Source organism: Pholcus phalangioides, unplaced genomic scaffold (genome assembly GCF_987345545.1).
Source record: "Pholcus phalangioides strain wild (caught in Gottingen) unplaced genomic scaffold, Ppha-v1.0 ptg000022l_1, whole genome shotgun sequence".
Classification (NCBI taxonomy): Eukaryota; Metazoa; Arthropoda; class Arachnida; order Araneae; family Pholcidae; genus Pholcus; species Pholcus phalangioides.
Genome location: NW_028301615.1, coordinates 37527253 through 37546825, shown reverse-complemented (window position 1 = coordinate 37546825; position 19573 = coordinate 37527253). Strand labels below are relative to the sequence as shown.

Sequence of the window (19573 nt, the reverse complement as noted above, 5' to 3'; positions counted from 1 at the left end):
AGGGGTGAGGGTTAACGAAAATATTCTTGTTAATTTCCCTGCTCCAATTTATAAATATCTGTTCGGAATCCTATATTTTGCTGCTCAAAAACTGCTCCGGATCCTGAATTTGCGGCTCCAAAACTGCTCAGAATCCTGAATTTTGCTGCTTCAAAGCTGCTCCGAAATGGACTCTGTCACTTCCCACCCCTGTGTTTCTGGGTAAAGGAGTAAATGTGTGTTTTTTTGCAGGGGTGTATGTTGTGTGTAAAAAAAGAAAAATATATATTTTTACAAATTTTTCTCTCAAAAACTGGTTTATTTTCTCCCTCACCCAAGGGCAGTATTATTTTGGTGTCTCCCCACCCCCCGCCTGTAAAATAGTAGACTCACCCATTTTTCCCAGTCCAGCCATGGGTGGAGATAGACTTGAAGGTCTTAGAGGTGTGGCACGATGATAATTGATATACATCATATATATGTATACATCAGTAGGCCATTGACGCTGGGGGGGGGGCGGGGTGGATTGCCCCTCCCTCAACATATAATAATTAAAACAATTTAGTTAATTTAATAATTTAAATACTTTATTCAATTTAATAATTTATTTATAATTCAGTAATTTAAGTAATTTTTTTAATTTAATAATTTAAAATATTGTTAAAAATTTAATTTTATAGTTTTTAATCATTATAGTAAATTTCTTAAAATTTGTTGGAACGTATTATACAAACCTAGGTATGTAAATCAAATTTGTACTAGTTAAAAAAGTGTGAGTACATTTTGTATACTGTCATTCATAGCATAACAAGAATGAAAAATCCACTGGAATGTAGATGGGACAAATTCTCTCATCAAATTTTGTGTTATTTCATTTGTTCCCCTTCTTTGAATGTGAAACTTTTTCCCATTTTGAAGTTATTCTCTCACACATAGTTGTTGATAAATTTGATAAGTTATTCAAAACTTTTCTGGTTAGCAGAATGCGTTTGAGTTTCATGTAATTATTTCACACTATTATGTAAAAAAAAAAAAAAAAAAAAGCAATTTCAATGAGTTCTATTGAAATGCAAAGTTAAAACTAAATTCAATTTTAATGCATTCAATTTGGTAATAATCAAAATTCATTGTCCATTTGGTCTCTTTCTAAAAATATTTTAGTCACTATTTGGCCACTTTTTAAACATTTTGGTCACTATTTGCTCACTTTTTTAAACAATTTGGTCACTATTTTCACTAGTTTTGAGGCCATGATCTGTGCTGACCCCTGGAGATGCTATGTCCCATCTCTCGTGCGCCGACTATAACTCCACGTTCAAACTCACTTTAATCTTGATAACCTGCCATTGTAGCAGCAGTAACCCATCTAACAACTATGCCAGATACTTGTTGTGTTAAATAGGCATTACCTACCGCAGCGCCATACTCTGATTGGTTCCATATCTCTATTTGCATACGCATGCCTGGACCAGTTTTTTTGGCTCTTCAGTGTATATCACCACATGCAAGAACTGCAGGATGGCTATTCAGTTACACACAGGAGGGCGGGAGTAAAAATTGCAGTGAAGAACTAAATACTAGCTATCTACCTGACGGAGGGATGTGCTAACAAAGAAAAATGGCACTAGGAAAAATAAAAACAAGTGACGAAAAACGACAAGAAATAAAGAAGTAAAGTGTGTGTGTATGTGCGTGTGCGTCAATAGATTAGTTTAAAAAAACATATTTATCATCCAGAGGCTGTGATGCCTGTATGGATGATTGAAAATTTACATGATAATTAATGAATAAAATATATAAAGCATACGACATGAACAGAAACAAAAAAAAAGTCATATATACAACATAAAAGAGACAAAATTTTCACTGTCAAATGAAAAAAATACGTAAAGATAAAAAATCAAGAACGAAAAAACACACACAACACAAAAAAAAAAGTTCTTAATGCATGGCGAGAAATGTAAAATAAAACAGAACATAAAAAGATAAAAAAATACATGAAAAAAAAAATGAAACTCGCATATACATAGACAAACACAATTTTTTTTAATTGAAAAAATACACATAATTAAAGTGGCAAAGCTAAATTGAATAAATTTTATTGCTCCTCCTAAAGGTCAAAATAAGAGTCTACATCGTCTATTGAAATTAATAATTTGAATAATGATTTTTTAAATACAGCATGTGTGGGTATATTTTGTATTTCTAGTGGTAGTGAATTATATAATTTTGGAGCTAAATAATAAAAATGTTCACAAAAAATTTCTTTCCTAAAGGTAGGAATACAGTAAATCATACAAGGTCTTAGCTCGGAAACATTATCTTTTAAACTGCATAAGGCTTTATTACAGTTTAAGAACAGAATAATACGAAAAAGAGCATTATGGCGTAAAGGAAGTAGATTAAGATTTCTAAAAATTGTGCAAGAATGAGACTGACCCCAATTCAAAATTTTGAAAACCCTTTTTTATATTGAAAAGGCAATAAATTAGTTTTATAATCACCACCCCATATAATTGTACCATAATTTATAAGTGAATAAAACCAAACATAGTATAGGTCTTTTAAGAAATTAGTGGAAACTTTCTTACTTATATAATAAAAATTATATAAAACAAAACTAAGTTTTTTTAAGTAGTTCATGAACATGAGATTTCCATTTTAAATTGCTGTCTACATTTAAACCTAAGTATTTAATACTATTTACTTCTTGAATTGCATCGCTATGACAATGAGGTTGAAAATCACAAGCGAGGTTGTGAAATTTAAGATGTAAATCATATTGCATAAGATTGAAATTAACGTATTTTGTCTTCTGTAAATTTAATTTTAAATCATTTAGCATAGAACCATTTCTGAATTAATATTAAATCGTGGTTAACATGATTCTTAAGACTGTCAAGATCATCACATGAATACATTAATACAGAATCATCGGCATAAGTAGGGGAACCGTCAAATTCTAAATTACAAAGATCATTAATGAAAATCAGGAAAAGCAAAGGACCCAATATAGATCCTTGTGGGACTCCTCTATTTATATGGGCATAATTACTCAAATTATCTTGTATTTTGACTCTTTGTTCTCTATTATATAAATATGAAGTGAACCAATTTAAAATATGACCCTTAATACCAGCTAAATTGAGTTTTTGAATGAGAATATAATGGTTCACATTGTCAATGTCATTATAAATAAATTTCGAAAGGCCAAAAGGGCATTTTCAGCACCTCATCTTTCTATAAAACCAAATTGGTTTTTAGCAAAAAAATTCACAGAATACAAAAAATTATATATTCTAATTAAAAGAATTTTTTCAATAAGTTTAAAAAAAACTGGTACAATTGACGTAGGCCTATAATTCAGCAGAGAATTTTTATCGCCAGCTGTAAAAACAGGAGTAATAGTGGCTCGTTTCAGTGACTCACTAAATACAGCAAGTTGAAATGAGGTATTTATAAACTTTGTGATAAATGCGACATTATTTGCAGCAAACTCTTTAATCAAGTATATATTAATTCCATTGTAATCATATGAATTAGTTTTAGAAAAAGAATTTAAAGTATTATGTACCTCAAGATCGACTACATCAAAAAAGGCAAAGGAATTTATGGTAGGCGCAAGGTATTTTTCAAAATCATCATTGTTACCAAATAAAGACTTATTGTGGCTTATATGATCAAAGTGGGTGTTGAATTGATTTACAAGTTCTAGAGTATCAGCAGAATCTATGATATGAAAATTAACCTAGATATATTCCGGAACCCAAAGTACTCCTACATTGATTAATTTAAAGAAAAAACTAACTCAGAATAATTGTTCACTAAAATTTTCTGGTATCGTGTAGTTATGGCCCTGTGATGCTCTTGTTGAGATCTCCTAGCGTCTTGCTCACTTCGATCAGCTGAGCACTGTTACATCGGTCTGCTTGCTGTCGGCGAAGGCACAGATAGCGCACACTTGAATCAGCAATTCCACAGCTGTTATGTCTAATTACCGCATGGTTAATTTTTTATGCAAGTGATGTATGATGCTAATGGAAATATCAAAATGGCGCTGGCTACGACGCTGTGCTACCACAATAGAAGTTGGTTAATGTAAAGGGGGAAATGTTTTCCCCGAGGTGAAGCAGATACTCGTTGCTAGTGTCGTGACGGTTTGCGTGTCAACTGGAGATAAATGTCGTTTTGCTTTCTACATAGGTCAGCAGAGGAGTCCCCACATGAGGGAGACTGAATTATTGTTCACAATTTAGAGATACTGTGTATTGGCTGCTGCAGAGATTTTCGTTCAATGTAGAGATGGCCCCAAGCAGCAAGAAATGCATATTGAATTTGAACACCAAAATGAAGTTCGTAGAGGCGTAAAAAAGCAAAATTGAAAAGTGTTACAGATATGCAGAATCTTTCTTTCACAAACGTTTTGGTTGTTGATTTTGTTGCGTACTTTTTTTAAAAAGTGACAATCTCTCAATTTTTATTTTAAATACAGTGAAACCTCGCCACAACGATACTCGATATAACGATATGCTTTACTACGATAAATCCTTATATAACAATGCTTTTTGGAGATTTTTGAAACCGCTATAAAACTTTTTAAAATATATTTTGCTCAAAATCGTTTTGAATTTACGGCACTTGTTTTCCTTCTAAACTCATCTGATAATATCTATTTTTTTGCACTAAAAACCACAGAAAGCTAAAGCAAGTTATTGGTATTGCTACTTGCTGTGTAAGACATGAAAGTGCAATGTGGTAAACTTCTTTACTGAGGCAATGAAATTACAATTTGTTGTAGTGAATTAATAGATAAAAGCACATTTTCTGATGGTATTAACAATGTCTGTAGAAAAGACAAAAGCATAAATTTGAACACACAAGGATAATTTTGCCTCTGGATATAACGATAATCCCTCTACGATATTTTTTCTTGGTCCATAAAATATTGTTATGTCAAGGTTTCACTGCATTAAAAAATTTTAATTTTTGACAAAAGTAAGTGTTTATTCTATTGTTATTCAGGAGAACATTTTATATTAAAGTTTAACTATTGGCACCTTAAATATGAAATTTCAAATGCAGTTATTTGAAACAGCTGAAAAATATTCAAAATAATAATATGCATGTCTCTGTTTAACACTCGTTGGTTTAGGGAAGTTAGTGTGATGTTCTCAAAAATTAAGTTTCATAAACGATAGAAATAAATCACTACATGTTTTCAGACCTGCCAACTCTCTGAATTTAGGCGGGAGACTGGATTTTTCATCCTTCCTCCTGCTCTCTGGATTTGTTACAATTTCTCTGGATTTTGTCAAAAAATTAGATTTTACACAAGCTTTCACGTTGTCGTGACATCAGTGACTGCCGTGGTTGTTAGGGAAAACACCCAGAGGACAACCGTAAAAAAGTCTTGGTGACTACATTTAAGGAACTGGCAAAGACGAGACTTTGTTTACGTAGCGTTTATCGGCAATCATTTATCAGGGGGAAGCCCTTTGTTGCTGAAATTCCTGTATAATCATTATTGTATTCCATTAACAGCCATGCGGTAAACACAATTTTTTTTGTCAACAGCTTTGTATTTTGAAGTTTTTTTAATTGTTTCCTCTGATTAAATATGTCTTCAGAAAGAAAATATAAAACTTGAAGCTATATAAATCTTTTAAGAGTTCATATATCCAAGATTATCAATCACTGATAGCATCCACGAAAAGAAACACTTATGTTTTATGAACAGTATATAGATGCGATTTCTTTATTCTGCATGGAAAAACTGGCATACAATTATATTCTACTCAGGGGCAAAGCACAACCTGCCTTAGGGGGAATTAAACTTTTTCGTAATTTTTTTTTTTAGAATTTTTATTTATTTTTGATGGAGTCTGAGTGCCGGGGAGTGGAGTACCCCCCCTCGAGAGAATTTCTGGATTCCAAAAGTTGGCACGTCTGTATTTTTATCTGCTGCTCTAAAACAGAAACCTGTGTGGAATAGGAAATAATTTGTCTCCTGACCTTCCGTTTATACAGGTTTCACTGTACTGTGCTTATAAAATTAAGGAAATTAAAGTTCTTGTACAATTTGCATATTATATGTTTGTACAAAAATGAATGGATTTATTAGTGCAAATTATAGACTGCTAGTGTGTTATTTTCTGAGAAACCAGAATAAAAATGAATATTTTTAAAAATAATAAAAAATAGGCATGTGGAGGAATTGATTTTTTTTTTAATTGTTCAGATTACTTTCAAAAAATTACTGTAATCAAAATTTCTCTAGAAAAGTAACACTTCTGGTTCTTTTTTTGTTTCACAATTTGTTGATTGGTTAATTATTAATTTAATTGTTAATGATTAAATTTGTGAATTCACTACTTAATTGTTCGGGAAAAAAAAGTTGGAAATACATAATAGACCTTTTGTTTTCCAATTTCTTTTAGGTTGTAGGCTCGCAGTTATTGTCACTTATCAACAATACTCCTAAACTTGAAATTACTGGATGTGTCACTTTTGAAACAGATCAGACAAAATTTGAGACTGCTATCAAAGAACATTTTGGTAAATTAGCGCAACCAGAAGCTGTTTCTACTAAGCAAGAAGATGCTCCTCCATCACAGAAGATGTCTCCATTGCATTCCAGCTCATCTTTTGAAAGCGATAGCTTCAACATACCTGGGGGTGTGGTCAGTCCTGATCATTCCCTTCCTTCTCTGGATGTTGATCTTGCGAATAATATTGTTGCCCAGTATAATCTGGCCCAGCTTGCAGGCATGGCAGAAAGCAGTGCTTCCCAGAACCCCTCCAATGCTGCCACATCTCCACTAAGCTTCACAGACCTCTTGAACCCAGGGGGTGAAGGAGACATATCTGCTGCTGCTGCACAGTTGAATGCACTCAACAATTTGACAGCTCTTGCTAAAATGGGATCAGTATCTCTTAATGGTGAGCATTTCAAGAACTTTTTTGTTGAATAGTGCAAATGTATCAAACTTGATAAAAACTAATTATCTGATGCATTTCTAATTTACAATATTCACAATTCTAACAAAACTTGTATTTTTTATTGATGTGTATTTTTTTAAATTCAATTTTAGGTCAGGTTCTTCTGAATGGTCAATTGGGTGGATTGAACACTGACACACCATCAATTTCGCAAAGTCCTATGCACTCTCCCCCTAATACAAGTCAAGTGTTACGAACTATGAGCACTCCTTCTCCTATAGGAAGCTTAGAAAGTCTTCTGAATGGAAGTTCTCTTACCAGTCCTAGAGTTGGCAGCCCTTTAGATGGATCTCTCATGAATGGATCATTGGTTGGTGGTCACGGACTGCCAAATTTTCCCATCATGCCTCCTTCAGGTTAATATTTTCCTTTAGGTTTCATTTGCTTGCATTGAATTCATTCCAAATACAGTGGATCTTGCTTAATTAACGTTCCCACTTTTAGTTAGTTTGTGATTAACTTTGCAGTGAAGGGAAAACTACAAGGGAGCACATCACTCGTTTCTATGGCAATGAAGGCCTCAGCCAATTATCAATGCACAGCCTCAGTAAGTTATGGCCGATCTGTCGAGCACATTGCGAAAAATTATTCTTTGTGTGTAACGTAATGCATGTAAAAAATAATCATTTTAACAATAAGTATGATTGTCGGGAAAAAATATTTATTGCTGATACTTTCAGAACTTCTTACTTTGTTTTTGAAATAAAAAATAATTTTTGTCCCCAGGAATAAATGAACCAGAAATTAAAGTACATTGAAAAAGGGATTAAAAATAGAAGAAAAAATGATTATCTTATATTTCTGTGTTCAGGTGGCAAAATGTAATAAGTCTCTTTTTCAAAGTTTCACGAGGGCAAATTTGTAAACAATATTTTGAAAAATGTGATACTGTGGCTTTCAATTGAGCAGAGTTTGCAATCCGACCACTGCACATGACATTTTGGGGTATCCCCAAAGCCAAAAGTTTCAAGCGTTATAGCAACATTCAGGTGTTGTGTCATCCTGTAATTGTCAAAATGGTTCTTCTGCAGCTGGTTTACTGGTATTGCAATGTGCATCTTGATTTGCATAAAATTTTGCTATCCACCAGTGTTGAGCAAAGGAATAAAAAATGTAGGCACCAGCCAAATTTGCTAGGAGCGAAGCATATTTTTCCCTCAAGAAAACCAGGCCTAAATATTTTCGCCCCTTTTCCAGGACTTTGACCCATTCCCATATTGGAAGACACATTATGAAATCCAGAAAAATTGTCTCATATACTCTTCATTTTAGTAATGATGCATATAAAATTTTAGGCACAAACTGATTTTCTAGTTGCGATGGCCACCTGGAATTTGTTTAACTTTGCTATCCATACACTGATGCTGTTAAGTGCCGAAATCATGTAGTTGCACAAAATAGATTATACCCCTGGCCAAGTACAGCATCATCTACTTGTACACTTTAAGGTATTTTTTCGCCAAAGATTTGGCAAAAGAAGAAAAAAATTCCCATTGCTTTTAGGAGTATCCATGTAAATTTCCGCGTCATTATGACCAGTGGTTCTTATTGTATAGTGTTTTGGAATCAGAATTTTAATTATAATCGCCCTGTATGTAGCTGATTAATTTTCATAGATCACTTACTAATGTACAGTGGAGCTCTGATTAACTGGGAGTAGTGATGAAAATAAAAAGAAACCAAATTACTATTGAATATTAAGACTGGGGGCGCAGTAGCCCAGGTCGGTAAGATACTCGCCTAAAGTACCAAAGGATGTTTAGAGGTGTCGCGAGTTCGATACCCAGTTCGTCCTTGTCAGAAAACTTTCCTGACACAGTGGTACAACAAAAATAGCGACATGACCGCAGCAAAAATTGCTACCACAGGGAGTCCCCCATCGAGGGGTTAGCGCACCAACCTCTTGATGAGTATAAAAAACAAGCCTGTCGTTCGGAATCGGCAATAAATTGTAGGTCCCGGTCTAATTAGCCCTCGTGTGCAGAAAATGACTGTGGTGCGACAAAAATGATCAAATATGAAGCCTGGGGATGATATACAGTATGAGATGTGCTGCTTCATATAGAAAGAAAATTGAAGTGCGTGTGTGTGCATCAGAATGTAGCCTAAAGGTAGAAAATGCGGTAAAAATGAGAAATTTTGCTACAGTGTATAACTAAATAACTAAGCTACTTTTTATATGAAAAAATATATTTAGACCACTTTTATGAGATTTTTTGAAGAAAAAAACCCTCACCTATATATACAGTCAAACCTCGTTAATGAGTCACTCTTGGGAGAGCAAAAATATGATTTAGTAAGCAGAGTGACTCGTGAAACGGAGTAACACAAAGCTGTGCCAATTCCTGCCTGAGGACAATTGGGACTTCCAAAAAGTGACCCGGTAAGCGGAGTGACGTGTTAACCGGGTGACGCACCAACAAGGTTTGACTGTATATATACCATCTACTTGTCGGGATGTGGTCGGAGATGCGCACCCACAGATGCTACTTTCTATCTACTTTAAGCGTAAGATAACCAGTAAACTTTGTGGTAGCATTCGAGCCAATGTTACCATTAAGCTTATTGGGGAGAATAGCGTGAAGCTTCAGCAGCACGTGCACATCTCGGGCCACTTGACCATTAATATCACGGTCAACATATTTATCCCACTTGAAACTGATGACTCGAGCGAGCGCAGCACACCGTCATTATTGAGTTACTTCCACTAAGACGGCACCACCTATACCATCTTACCATTTAAAGATATACCATCAGAATGTACCCAAAGAATATAAAACATAGGAATGGAAAATTTTGGCTAATAATGAACCAATATGATATTTTTCAAGAAAAAAAAAAAATTAGATTTCGGCCACTTTTATGTTGTTTAAAAAAAAAAAAACCAGACTGCTTTTTTTTTTTTTTTTGGAAAACATTAGCAGGATCCACTGTTTTTCATTAAAATTATCTTCAGCCTTATACACATTTTTACTGTTTTTAAAGTTTTTTTTACTCGTAAGTTTAATTGCTTTATCTTTATTTTAGCTATATCTCCGATGCCAAACTACAACCCAACGCCACGGAGTGCTACTGTCAAGCTGAATACAATGCAAATACGGTTTGTATAGAAAACAATAAAGTTTATATGTGACCTTTAGAAAGTTTCAACATGCATTTTTATTAAATTTTTGTTATTGTTAATTTAAATGTACTGGCTCACTTAGAAGCGATCTCGTAAACTTGATACAAAAGGGATTTATTGAAAAAGAATTTGGATTTATTTAGTAAGAAATTTACTTTCTGAAATTGGCAAAGCTAAATTATGTATTTAAAAATCAACTATTCACACACAAGAATTGGTCTAAGAACTGTGTATATTATCACAAAAAATGAGTAACTTTGCCTGGTTTTAATTTGTACAAAAATTGCCACGTTTTTAAGACAAATAAACTCAATTGGTCGAATGGTCGACGCGTTTCGGCTCTTCAATGGAGAGCCGTCATCAGGACTTCATGGTCGGAATTCACACGAATGAATCGTGGAAGAGTGATGTTTACGTCTGGTCGTCCGAAGAGTTCGCCTTTGTATTTGCTGCGTCCGAGTGGTCTTTGGATGCGAATTGGGGAGCCATCTGTTGTAAAGTGTTGAAAGTTTTGTCACGACTGAGGTTAATAAAGCCTGTCCAAGCTGACGAAATAGGTGGTGTTTCTTCCATCATTAACGAGGAAATCGTTACTTCATCAGAACATGCCAGAATTTCCTCGTTAATGATGGAAGAAACACACCACCTATTTCGTCAGCTTGGACAGGCTTTATTATCGTTACTTCATCAGAACATGCCAGAATTTCCTCGTTAATGATGGAAGAAACACACCACCTATTTCGTCAGCTTGGACAGGCTTTATTAACCTCAGTCGTGACAAAACTTTCAACACTTTACAACAGATGGCTCCCCAATTCGCATCCAAAGACCACTCGGCCGCAGCAAATACAAAGGCGAACTCTTCGGACGACCAGACGTAAACATCACTCTTCCACGATTCATTCGTGTGAATTCCGACCACGAAGTCCTGATGACGGCTCTCCATTGAAGAGCCGAAACGCGTCGACCATTCGACCAATTGAGTTTATTTGTCTTAAAAACGTGGCAATTTTTGTATAAACTGTGTATATGTTTTGGTGTAATATACAATCATATATTTACAGAAATAGTGGAAATTTTCTATGATTAGCAATTAAATTATCACTCAGTAATAAGTTTTTAAAGAAAAACCCAACCTGCACAAGTTTTTGTGGGTTTTTGTTAGTATGCTGTTTGCAATGTTACATATCAGTGTACATATTAAATAATAAATAAAATAGTTTGTATGCATCTAATTAAATGTATATACTTAGTAATTAACCTTTTACCTGCTGAATTAAGATTTGAATTGATTTTCTGAATTTTTTCCTGTTATTTCCCCTTCTAATCCTTTAGTTTAGAGATATCGACAATAAAATTCATGAAAAAAAAATTTCTTGTATGTTTTCTGCACTTGATCATGTCCATAGAAACAAATTAAAATCAAAACAAAAAAAAGTTAAATTTTTTTTTTCAAAAAAATTAAATTTATAGCATAAAAAAAATGCCGAAATGAATGAAATTTTTGTTTTGTAAATTAAGTTTGTAATCTTATGCATTCAGAAAAAAAAATCAAGTGCTTTCATGTAAGAAAAATATTTTTCTAATTAATAAAAAAGGTGTTCCTAATTGGAAACATTGACTGTTAAAGGGCTAATATTCTAATATGCTAATCAAATTAGTATTGGGTCGGTATTACATTATAAAAGTTTGATAAAAGTTCTTTTACAAAACTTGAAAAATATGACCAATAAGAGCGCATCTGTTACATTCCAGCGAACTTAACCGATCCGCTTATTGGTTGCATTTTTAAAGCTTTATAAACGAACCTTTATCAAACTTTTATAGTGTAATGCTGGCCTTAATGAGATTAAGCTACTTTTAAAATGTTAAATCTTGATTTCTTTAAAATGTTTCTGAGCTTTTCTGTACTTTGCATACGTAATTATAACATTCTCTTGCAAAAAAATCCTTGTATTCAGCCAGTAATTCATTTACCAATTTCTTTTAAAAAAAATTGTTTTGCTAGACTATATAGGAAGGAGTTTGCAGGCTAACAAATGATTTTTAGGGAAAAACCCACCAAGTTTTTGTAGGTGGGCCTGTACATTATAAAATGAATACCACTTGCAACATTTTTCAAAAAATCATTGAAAAAAAACATAAGCGGGAAAACGCTATAAACTGAAAATATTAATGAGAATTTGTTGGAGTCGTGGGACCATGGAAATAAGTTGTATTATGCTGGAAAATGTTCTAAGCTAAGTGGTAACATAAGTTGGATTAACTGTATATGTTAGAATATATATGTTTAGTAATATGTTAGAAACACTCTTCTCTCATACAAATAAATTTTATCAGGTGGTATAAAATGCAGTGAAACTCCTGTAAAGGGACCAGTGAAACTTAACTGGTATAGACTGAATATATATTAATACTATGGAAAGTGAACCAGAGAGTAATATTGTTGTATAGGTGATTATCATTGTACAGGGTATTGTTACATCAGTTATATCGCATAGGCTTTTTATGTAACATATTCCTTCCTAAGCAAACGGCTTGGGGGAAATACAAACTGTATTGAAGGTAACGGACATGACAACTTCTTCAGACGCTCATTTCATAAATTTGGGGTGAAAAAATCTTATGTATGAAATATAGAAATGAACAGATTTGTTCACATTGGAGCTTTTTATCGATAGTTAATATATATGAATCTATAGTTAAATATTAAAAAAAGTAATAAATACATATATTTTTAAAAATTTTTATACTTGGTAAAAGAAAGAAAATGTTGATGAATGTTATTGCATGGCTATCTAACTCATAAGTAGGTCCAGTATATAATTTTATAATTTTCTCTCCAAGCATATTCAAGAATTTGAAGACAAAGAAGTTTTTTAAAATTACTGATGTGGATAAAAACTCTAAATTTCTATATTTCCACAGTGAAATGTGCACTTTTAACATTGATTTCTGAGGCAATCATCCTGTGTTTATCTTTCAAAGTGATGCCGATGATCATTATGTGGATAGGCTCACATAGGATTTTTACTAATATTAATTTCTATACAGATTATAAAAAACCTAAGGCTTTGTTATTTGCTAAAGACTATAAACAAGTGGATTTGTAGGTGGGCCTGTGCTTTGTATACACTAGGATAACAATTTATTCTCCCATGCAAAGAAATTTAATTTCTGTAAATTAATGTTATATAGCTGAATAAAATTAACTTAGAAAAATAAGTAAGGTAAAGTTGTTTTGCTAATAATAAATGTAAGTGGTATTTTGTATGCTAACAAGCCCATCCAGAGGAACCCAGCCCAGAAAAACCTGCCTGGGTTTTTCTGGGCTGGGCCCAGTTTGCCAACCCTATTCCTAGATGCTATATCAAGAAAAAATGTCAGCTCAAATTTTCCGTGAATGAAATTATGGGGACCTTATTCATTTATTACACACTTCTCAAAATATTGATTCTTATTATATGAATGCATTAGTCCATATTGCCTGACAGAGCTATTTCACGAGTAGAAGCTGTTTTGCTTACACAGGGTTTGTACAGTCCTTGGGGAAAAAAATCAAGTCCTTGAAAAATCATTGCAGTCCTTTGAAAATAATAACCATTTTCAAGCTCTCATGTGCGTGAAAAATAATTTTTGTATGAATTTCTACCATCAATTCTTTTTCCCCTTCCCAAACCATGTTTTGCTGGGGTAAAAATGAGTAGAACAACAATGATGTTCCAGGGCAATGTTCAAACCAGGACATGGTCACTCATACCTGTAGTATTTCTGTACTTGAAAAGATGTTGCCTAAAATCTGGTGGCAAAACTGCGCTGAAGATACTGCTTCAAAATATTCTAAACTATTGAATTAATGAATGTCAGTTGAGTGCATGAAGGTTGACCATATTTTCGTGATAAAAATGTGGAGTAATCCCCAATTGTCACCAAAAATGGTGCTAAAGGTAACCAAAGTTGCCAAGCATTTGCTGAAATTGCCAAAAAAATCATCAAGAACAGAGAATGAAGCACCATAGCATTGAAACGGTAGGTTTAAATGAATTCTATAGAAAAAATGTGTAAGGAAAAAAACTAACATGACAAATATACAGTGTTCATGTTCATCATAATATAATTTATAGGGAGTGTGTGTGGAAAATATTAGAGTTTTAATACTTAATTTCAGTAAGGAATAAAAATTCAAATAGGCTTTGTTGAGAATATGGAAAGTAATGGAAATTTTTTGTGAATATGTCGGGACTGTCAAAATCATATCGGAAATACAAAAATTCCAGGGAAATATAAGGGCCATATGGTCATATGACTACAGGCCTTCTGATTTTTTTTTATTAAAGGCAAATTTTAAATACTGTTTCAAACATAAAATGATTTTGAATTAGAACTCTTTTAAAATCATAATTAATATATTTTATAAATTGGCATTTAAAACTTGAAATTAATAATTAGTAAATGTTGAATATAAATTTAAAATTTCAATTAAATCAATTTTTTATTTCTGAAAAAAAATCACCTTTTTTAAACAATGATATGAATATTTTTGAATTTTTCCCTCAAAAGTGCTTACTTTCAAAGGTTATGAACCCTGTTACAAGACAGTAACTACCGGTACCGTTGGTGGCACTTTTGTCTTTGACGTGTTCAAAGCATTTGAGCCTTTACAAGGATGATGTCACTCTCCGCTACCATACGAAGGTTTTTAACAACTGGCTGTTGCGAAGATATATTTTGGAAAGAGAGCCTAGACCACTAGATTGTAGTCTAGTGGGCTAGGGCGTTTACCCGGAAAGTGAAAGGACGTGGGTTCGATTCCCCGCAGGGGCAGTGTATATATATCTTCGCAACAGCCAGTTGTTAAAAGCCTTCGTATTTGAGCCTTTGTTAATGTAAATGAGGGGTTTTTTTTCATCTTTTTTTAGAAAGTTTTATGTTCATTGATTAAATATTCTTAAGTTTTAAGTATTTCCTTTTTTCCTTGCAATTTTGGTTATTTGCAAGAGGAGATATCATAGGTTGGGTATTACTGAACGTAAGTTTTTAATACCATTGAAAGTCTTCAGATCTCGACTATGAATTTCTAATTTCATCACACTATCGATCAATTGTTACATAAAACTAAGAAATGCAATGTTTTTCTTGTGGAAAAAAAATGGGAACACTCCTTTGCTTAGACTTTCATTTTCTTTCTTGTGAAGGTGCAAGTTTGGGCAGTTAGGTCCTGGTAAATGTCAGTTCAGTTCTCCTCATGGTTTCTGTCTCGGACTGGAAGAAGAGATCATAGTTGCAGATACAAACAATCATCGCATACAGGTCTTTGACAAAACTGGTGATTTCAGGTACCAGTTTGGTGTTCCTGGAAAAGAGGAAGGCCAACTATGGTATCCAAGAAAGGTAAACAAATTTTACATTTTACTATAAAAAATACTGAACTCCAAGCACAGTCGGCCCTCTGTATTTCCAGATTTCATTAAAACATTGTTGAGGTATAGTTCTAATATCGGAACTAAATATAAGTTGTAGATGTTAAATAAATTAGCTTTATTGCTGCGGTTTACCGCTATTACGATATCAATGCAGTCAAGTATGTTTAAAAAAAATGTAAAATTCGATCAGCCGCTGCTGTAGCTACACCTACTACTAAATTGTCCTGGATCCACATGCGTCTCACGTGAAAACTGGTTTTTCTGTGGGTGCGATAAAAAAGGTATGCAAGCTATATATATTACATAACTTGTATATTATAACTGTCATTATTAAATCTGCAAATCCTTAGAATTAAAAGACAAGTTTATTATGCGCAACATAACAAAGGCTTCATAAGTTTAATTCAGCATCGATTGCTTCTATGAAATAGACCCATCAGTGGTACGTTTTTCACCTGTAGAAAAATTGGTAAAGGAAGCCTTGTTATTCTAACAAATTAACTATAGTCTGTTTCAGGTTAACTTTGCAGTGAAGAGAAAGGTAGAGAGTGTATTCCTTCGCCGCAAAATATAGTTCTCATAAATCGGAGGTTTAAGATGAACCTTTATACAGAATATTTCAATTTTTTATATGATTTTGAAAAAAATACTGAAAAAACATCGTTTTGAACCGATGTTTACTTGTTTAAAATTTTTAAATTATAAAAAATATTGGTTACCATTATCAAAAATCCATAGCAACGGCAACGGCACTCTGGCGCGATATCCTAGAAATTTTCCCCGCCAATATCACTGTCGTTTTTTCCGTTACACAATTGTATACTGTGTATATATGTATATATTTTTTTTTTTATTTGGGTGAATTTTCCATAACGATACAATTTTTCATTGTTTTGCATGCAGTTATAGGCTTACATAAAAACGAATATTCAATCAGTTTTCCCAAAAATGAGTTCAGATATTCACTCATAGATTACAAGAAGTGTTTCAGTGTTTCTCTTCTACGAGAGCACCGTTATTGTCATGAGAGGCCCTCTATGGGTGCAGAAGTTTTGGTTTTATGTCCTCCTTTTTTTTAATTATTTTTTGTCATGTTTATGGGATAGTTTTAGTTTTCGATCACTGAGAGTGTTGACAGAGTCGCGACTTCCACTCACGGGAACGGACGCCATCTTCCACCCACCTGTTTCTCCAGATGCCCCTTGCCTTTAGTGTCTCTTCAGATAAAACAAATGAGAGAGGGGGGGGGGGGTCCACAGTGGTTTGAGCTTTCATCTTTTATGTGACAGTTGTGTCTTTATTTTCACCAGAAATAGCCACGCTAAAGTTCTCTGCTCTTCCATTCCTGAATACTATATTTTTGGTTTTTGAATACTCTCTGTAAACAAAACTCGATAACAATCATCCGTAATAACCATGAGCACCACATCAACCGTAACAAAAGACCTAAAGCTGTCGTGAAAGCAAGTGGCATCGACATATACCGTTCGGGAAAGGGGGGAAGGTCGAGCGACGGAAATTTCGGCAAGAAAAGTGAGTAGAAAAATTCTAAACTTTTCCGTATCATTATTATTTGGTGCTATTCCTGCATTTACACGTGAAAACAGAGTTAATCTGCTTCTCCTCAATTTTATTTAATGTTAATTTTTTCCATTTAAATTTAAGAAAGAATTAAAAATCCTCAAGTTTTTGAGAGTCATGGTTAATATACAGTATTTTAAAATTATACGTTGCTTTCATAATATTGTTTGGATTTTTTTTTTTTGTAAATAAATTTCAGCTGAGGGAAGGGAAATATCGCAGATACATATGACGGTTTTTTGAAATTTTTAGTGTTACTTACGGCACATCAATGTGTGACACGTTGATAGAAGATAATTATTTTTTCTACATTTTAAAACACTTTCTAATCAAAAAACAAAACAAATGATTTCAAAAACCTCACTTTAATTTCTGAAAGTATCGGCAATGGTTTTCTTTTAATTCTATAATTATTACTAATTTAACTGTGCAATTACGTTACACGTAAAAAATATTTTTCTCAGTGAGATTGGCGAGAATCAGCCATACCTTACCGAGACCGCGCATGGATACATTAGTTAAGAGGCTTTCGTTCCCATAGCAACGAGTGATGCGGTTCCCTCGTAGCTTCCCTTTCACTGCAAAGTTAACCTGAAACGGACTATAGAATTAGAAGAAACAACTAACAGACTTTCTTTCCAGAAAGCATTGCCTTGAATGGCTGGAACCCCTTGCTCTTCCACTTCCGCAGAAACCAGGTCCTGTAAAAATGAGGTGGCTAAAGAACAAAATTTTAGGATTTAGATTATTCATAGATTTTCGTATTCACGTTCACCACTGAAACATAACCCCCATGAATACGGAGGGACGACTGTGCAGTCATGCATGAATGCAAACAAATGATCTGAAGAAACTATCTGTTTTCTATTTTTTTTCATGTGCGACGAGTATTTTCTTTTTGTATTATAGGTAGCCGTGATTCGAAGTTCTGGGAAATTTGTGGTTTGTGACCGTGGAAGCGAAAGATCTAGAATGCAAATATTTACTAAAACAGGTCACTTTCTTCGAAAAATTGCCATACGTTACATAGACATAGTAGCTGGTCTTGCTATCACCAATGAAGGTAATATAGTAGCTGTTGACAGTGTAGCTCCTACTGTCTTCATAATATCAGAAGCTGGAGAGCTTTTGCATTGGTTTGACTGTAGTGGATATATGCGTGAACCATCTGACATTGCAGTCAGTGGGAAAGAATTTTACGTGTGTGACTTCAAAGGTCACTGTGTCATAGTATTCTCAGAGAATGGGGAATACCTGCGGAAGATTGGCAATGAAAACATCACCAATTTTCCTAATGGAATCGATATAAGCGATGCTGGTGACGTTCTTGTTGGGGACAGTCACGGGAACCGTTTTCATATAGTGGTATTCTCTCGACTAGGTGTTATGCTGTCTGAATTTGAATGTCCTTATGTAAAGGTCAGTCGATGCTGTGGTTTAAAAATAACCTCTGAGGGTTATGTGGTCACGTTAGCCAAGAATAACCATCATGTATTAGTTTTAAATACACTCTATATTGTGTGAAGGGCATTACACCCTTCCTCTCACCTCCTTCCTCGAAATCTATACATACATATAATATATATAAAATATCTATTCTCCTGGCAACTGTTGAATAGACTACCTGTAGCTTTTGCTAGGTAGTTTAATTATATTATACTTACAGAGGCATTTAGACCAGTTTCAGTAATTAATAAATTAATTAGCACAGTTGTAATAAATTGAATTGAGTGAAAATTTAAAGCAGATCAACTCTCACAATCTTGACAGCCATATTTGTTGCATACATGTAGTTGCAGAGTTCTCAGTTCATTATAGCCGATCTCATTGCTGTTTTGTGTAGTATAGAATTTGTGTGGCTGCCCTAAATATCTAGTGGAGCTTTCTCCAATGCAGCTGCATATTAAAAAGAAAAACAAAAAGAATTGGGAAAAAAAAAATTATATATATAAGTGGACTGCGCTGCCTTTTGTATCAGTCTACCAAAACATTAGATACAGTATATATATATATATATATATATATATATATATATACTTTATAGTCTTGTAGCATTAGAGTTATTTTACACTTCATTGTAGGAACGTGCATTGAGAGAAATATATTTACACATCTGTGAAGTAGCCTGTGATATATATACATAAATACATAATACATATTATATATATATATATTATTTGACACCTAAAATATATACAACACAATTGCTCACAATGTTTTTTTTTCTTTTTGAATTCTCCTTTTAACCTTTTTCATATTGTTATTTAGGAGAAGGACTGAAATATTTTGTAGAATGACAATCTTAGTGTTGCATCTGTGTTGAATGTATCTACTTATCGTGTGTCCATTATTTACTATTATTATATATGAACATTTGTACTTAAAAATGCAAAAAAAAAAAAATTTCCCCCTGTGTATTTTTATTACGTATTATTGATTTGCTCTTCCAATTGTTTCTTTCTACCCT

The 19573-nt window shown here is 33.5% G+C and overlaps 1 protein-coding gene across 1 annotated transcript in view; it reads left to right on the top strand.

The window, feature by feature from the left end:
• Positions 1–19011, top strand: part of mei-P26 (E3 ubiquitin-protein ligase meiotic P26) — a 77609-nt gene extending 58598 nt beyond the window's left edge. The window contains exons 7-11 of the mRNA XM_089250157.1: positions 6417–6918; positions 7071–7334; positions 10006–10078; positions 15298–15493; positions 18016–19011. Of these exons, the coding sequence (XP_089106283.1) occupies positions 6417–6918; positions 7071–7334; positions 10006–10078; positions 15298–15493; positions 18016–18630 (1650 nt within the window). The 3' untranslated portion in view covers positions 18631–19011. The remainder of the gene's footprint in view (positions 1–6416; positions 6919–7070; positions 7335–10005; positions 10079–15297; positions 15494–18015) is intronic.
• Positions 19012–19573: the final 562 nt, after the last annotated feature.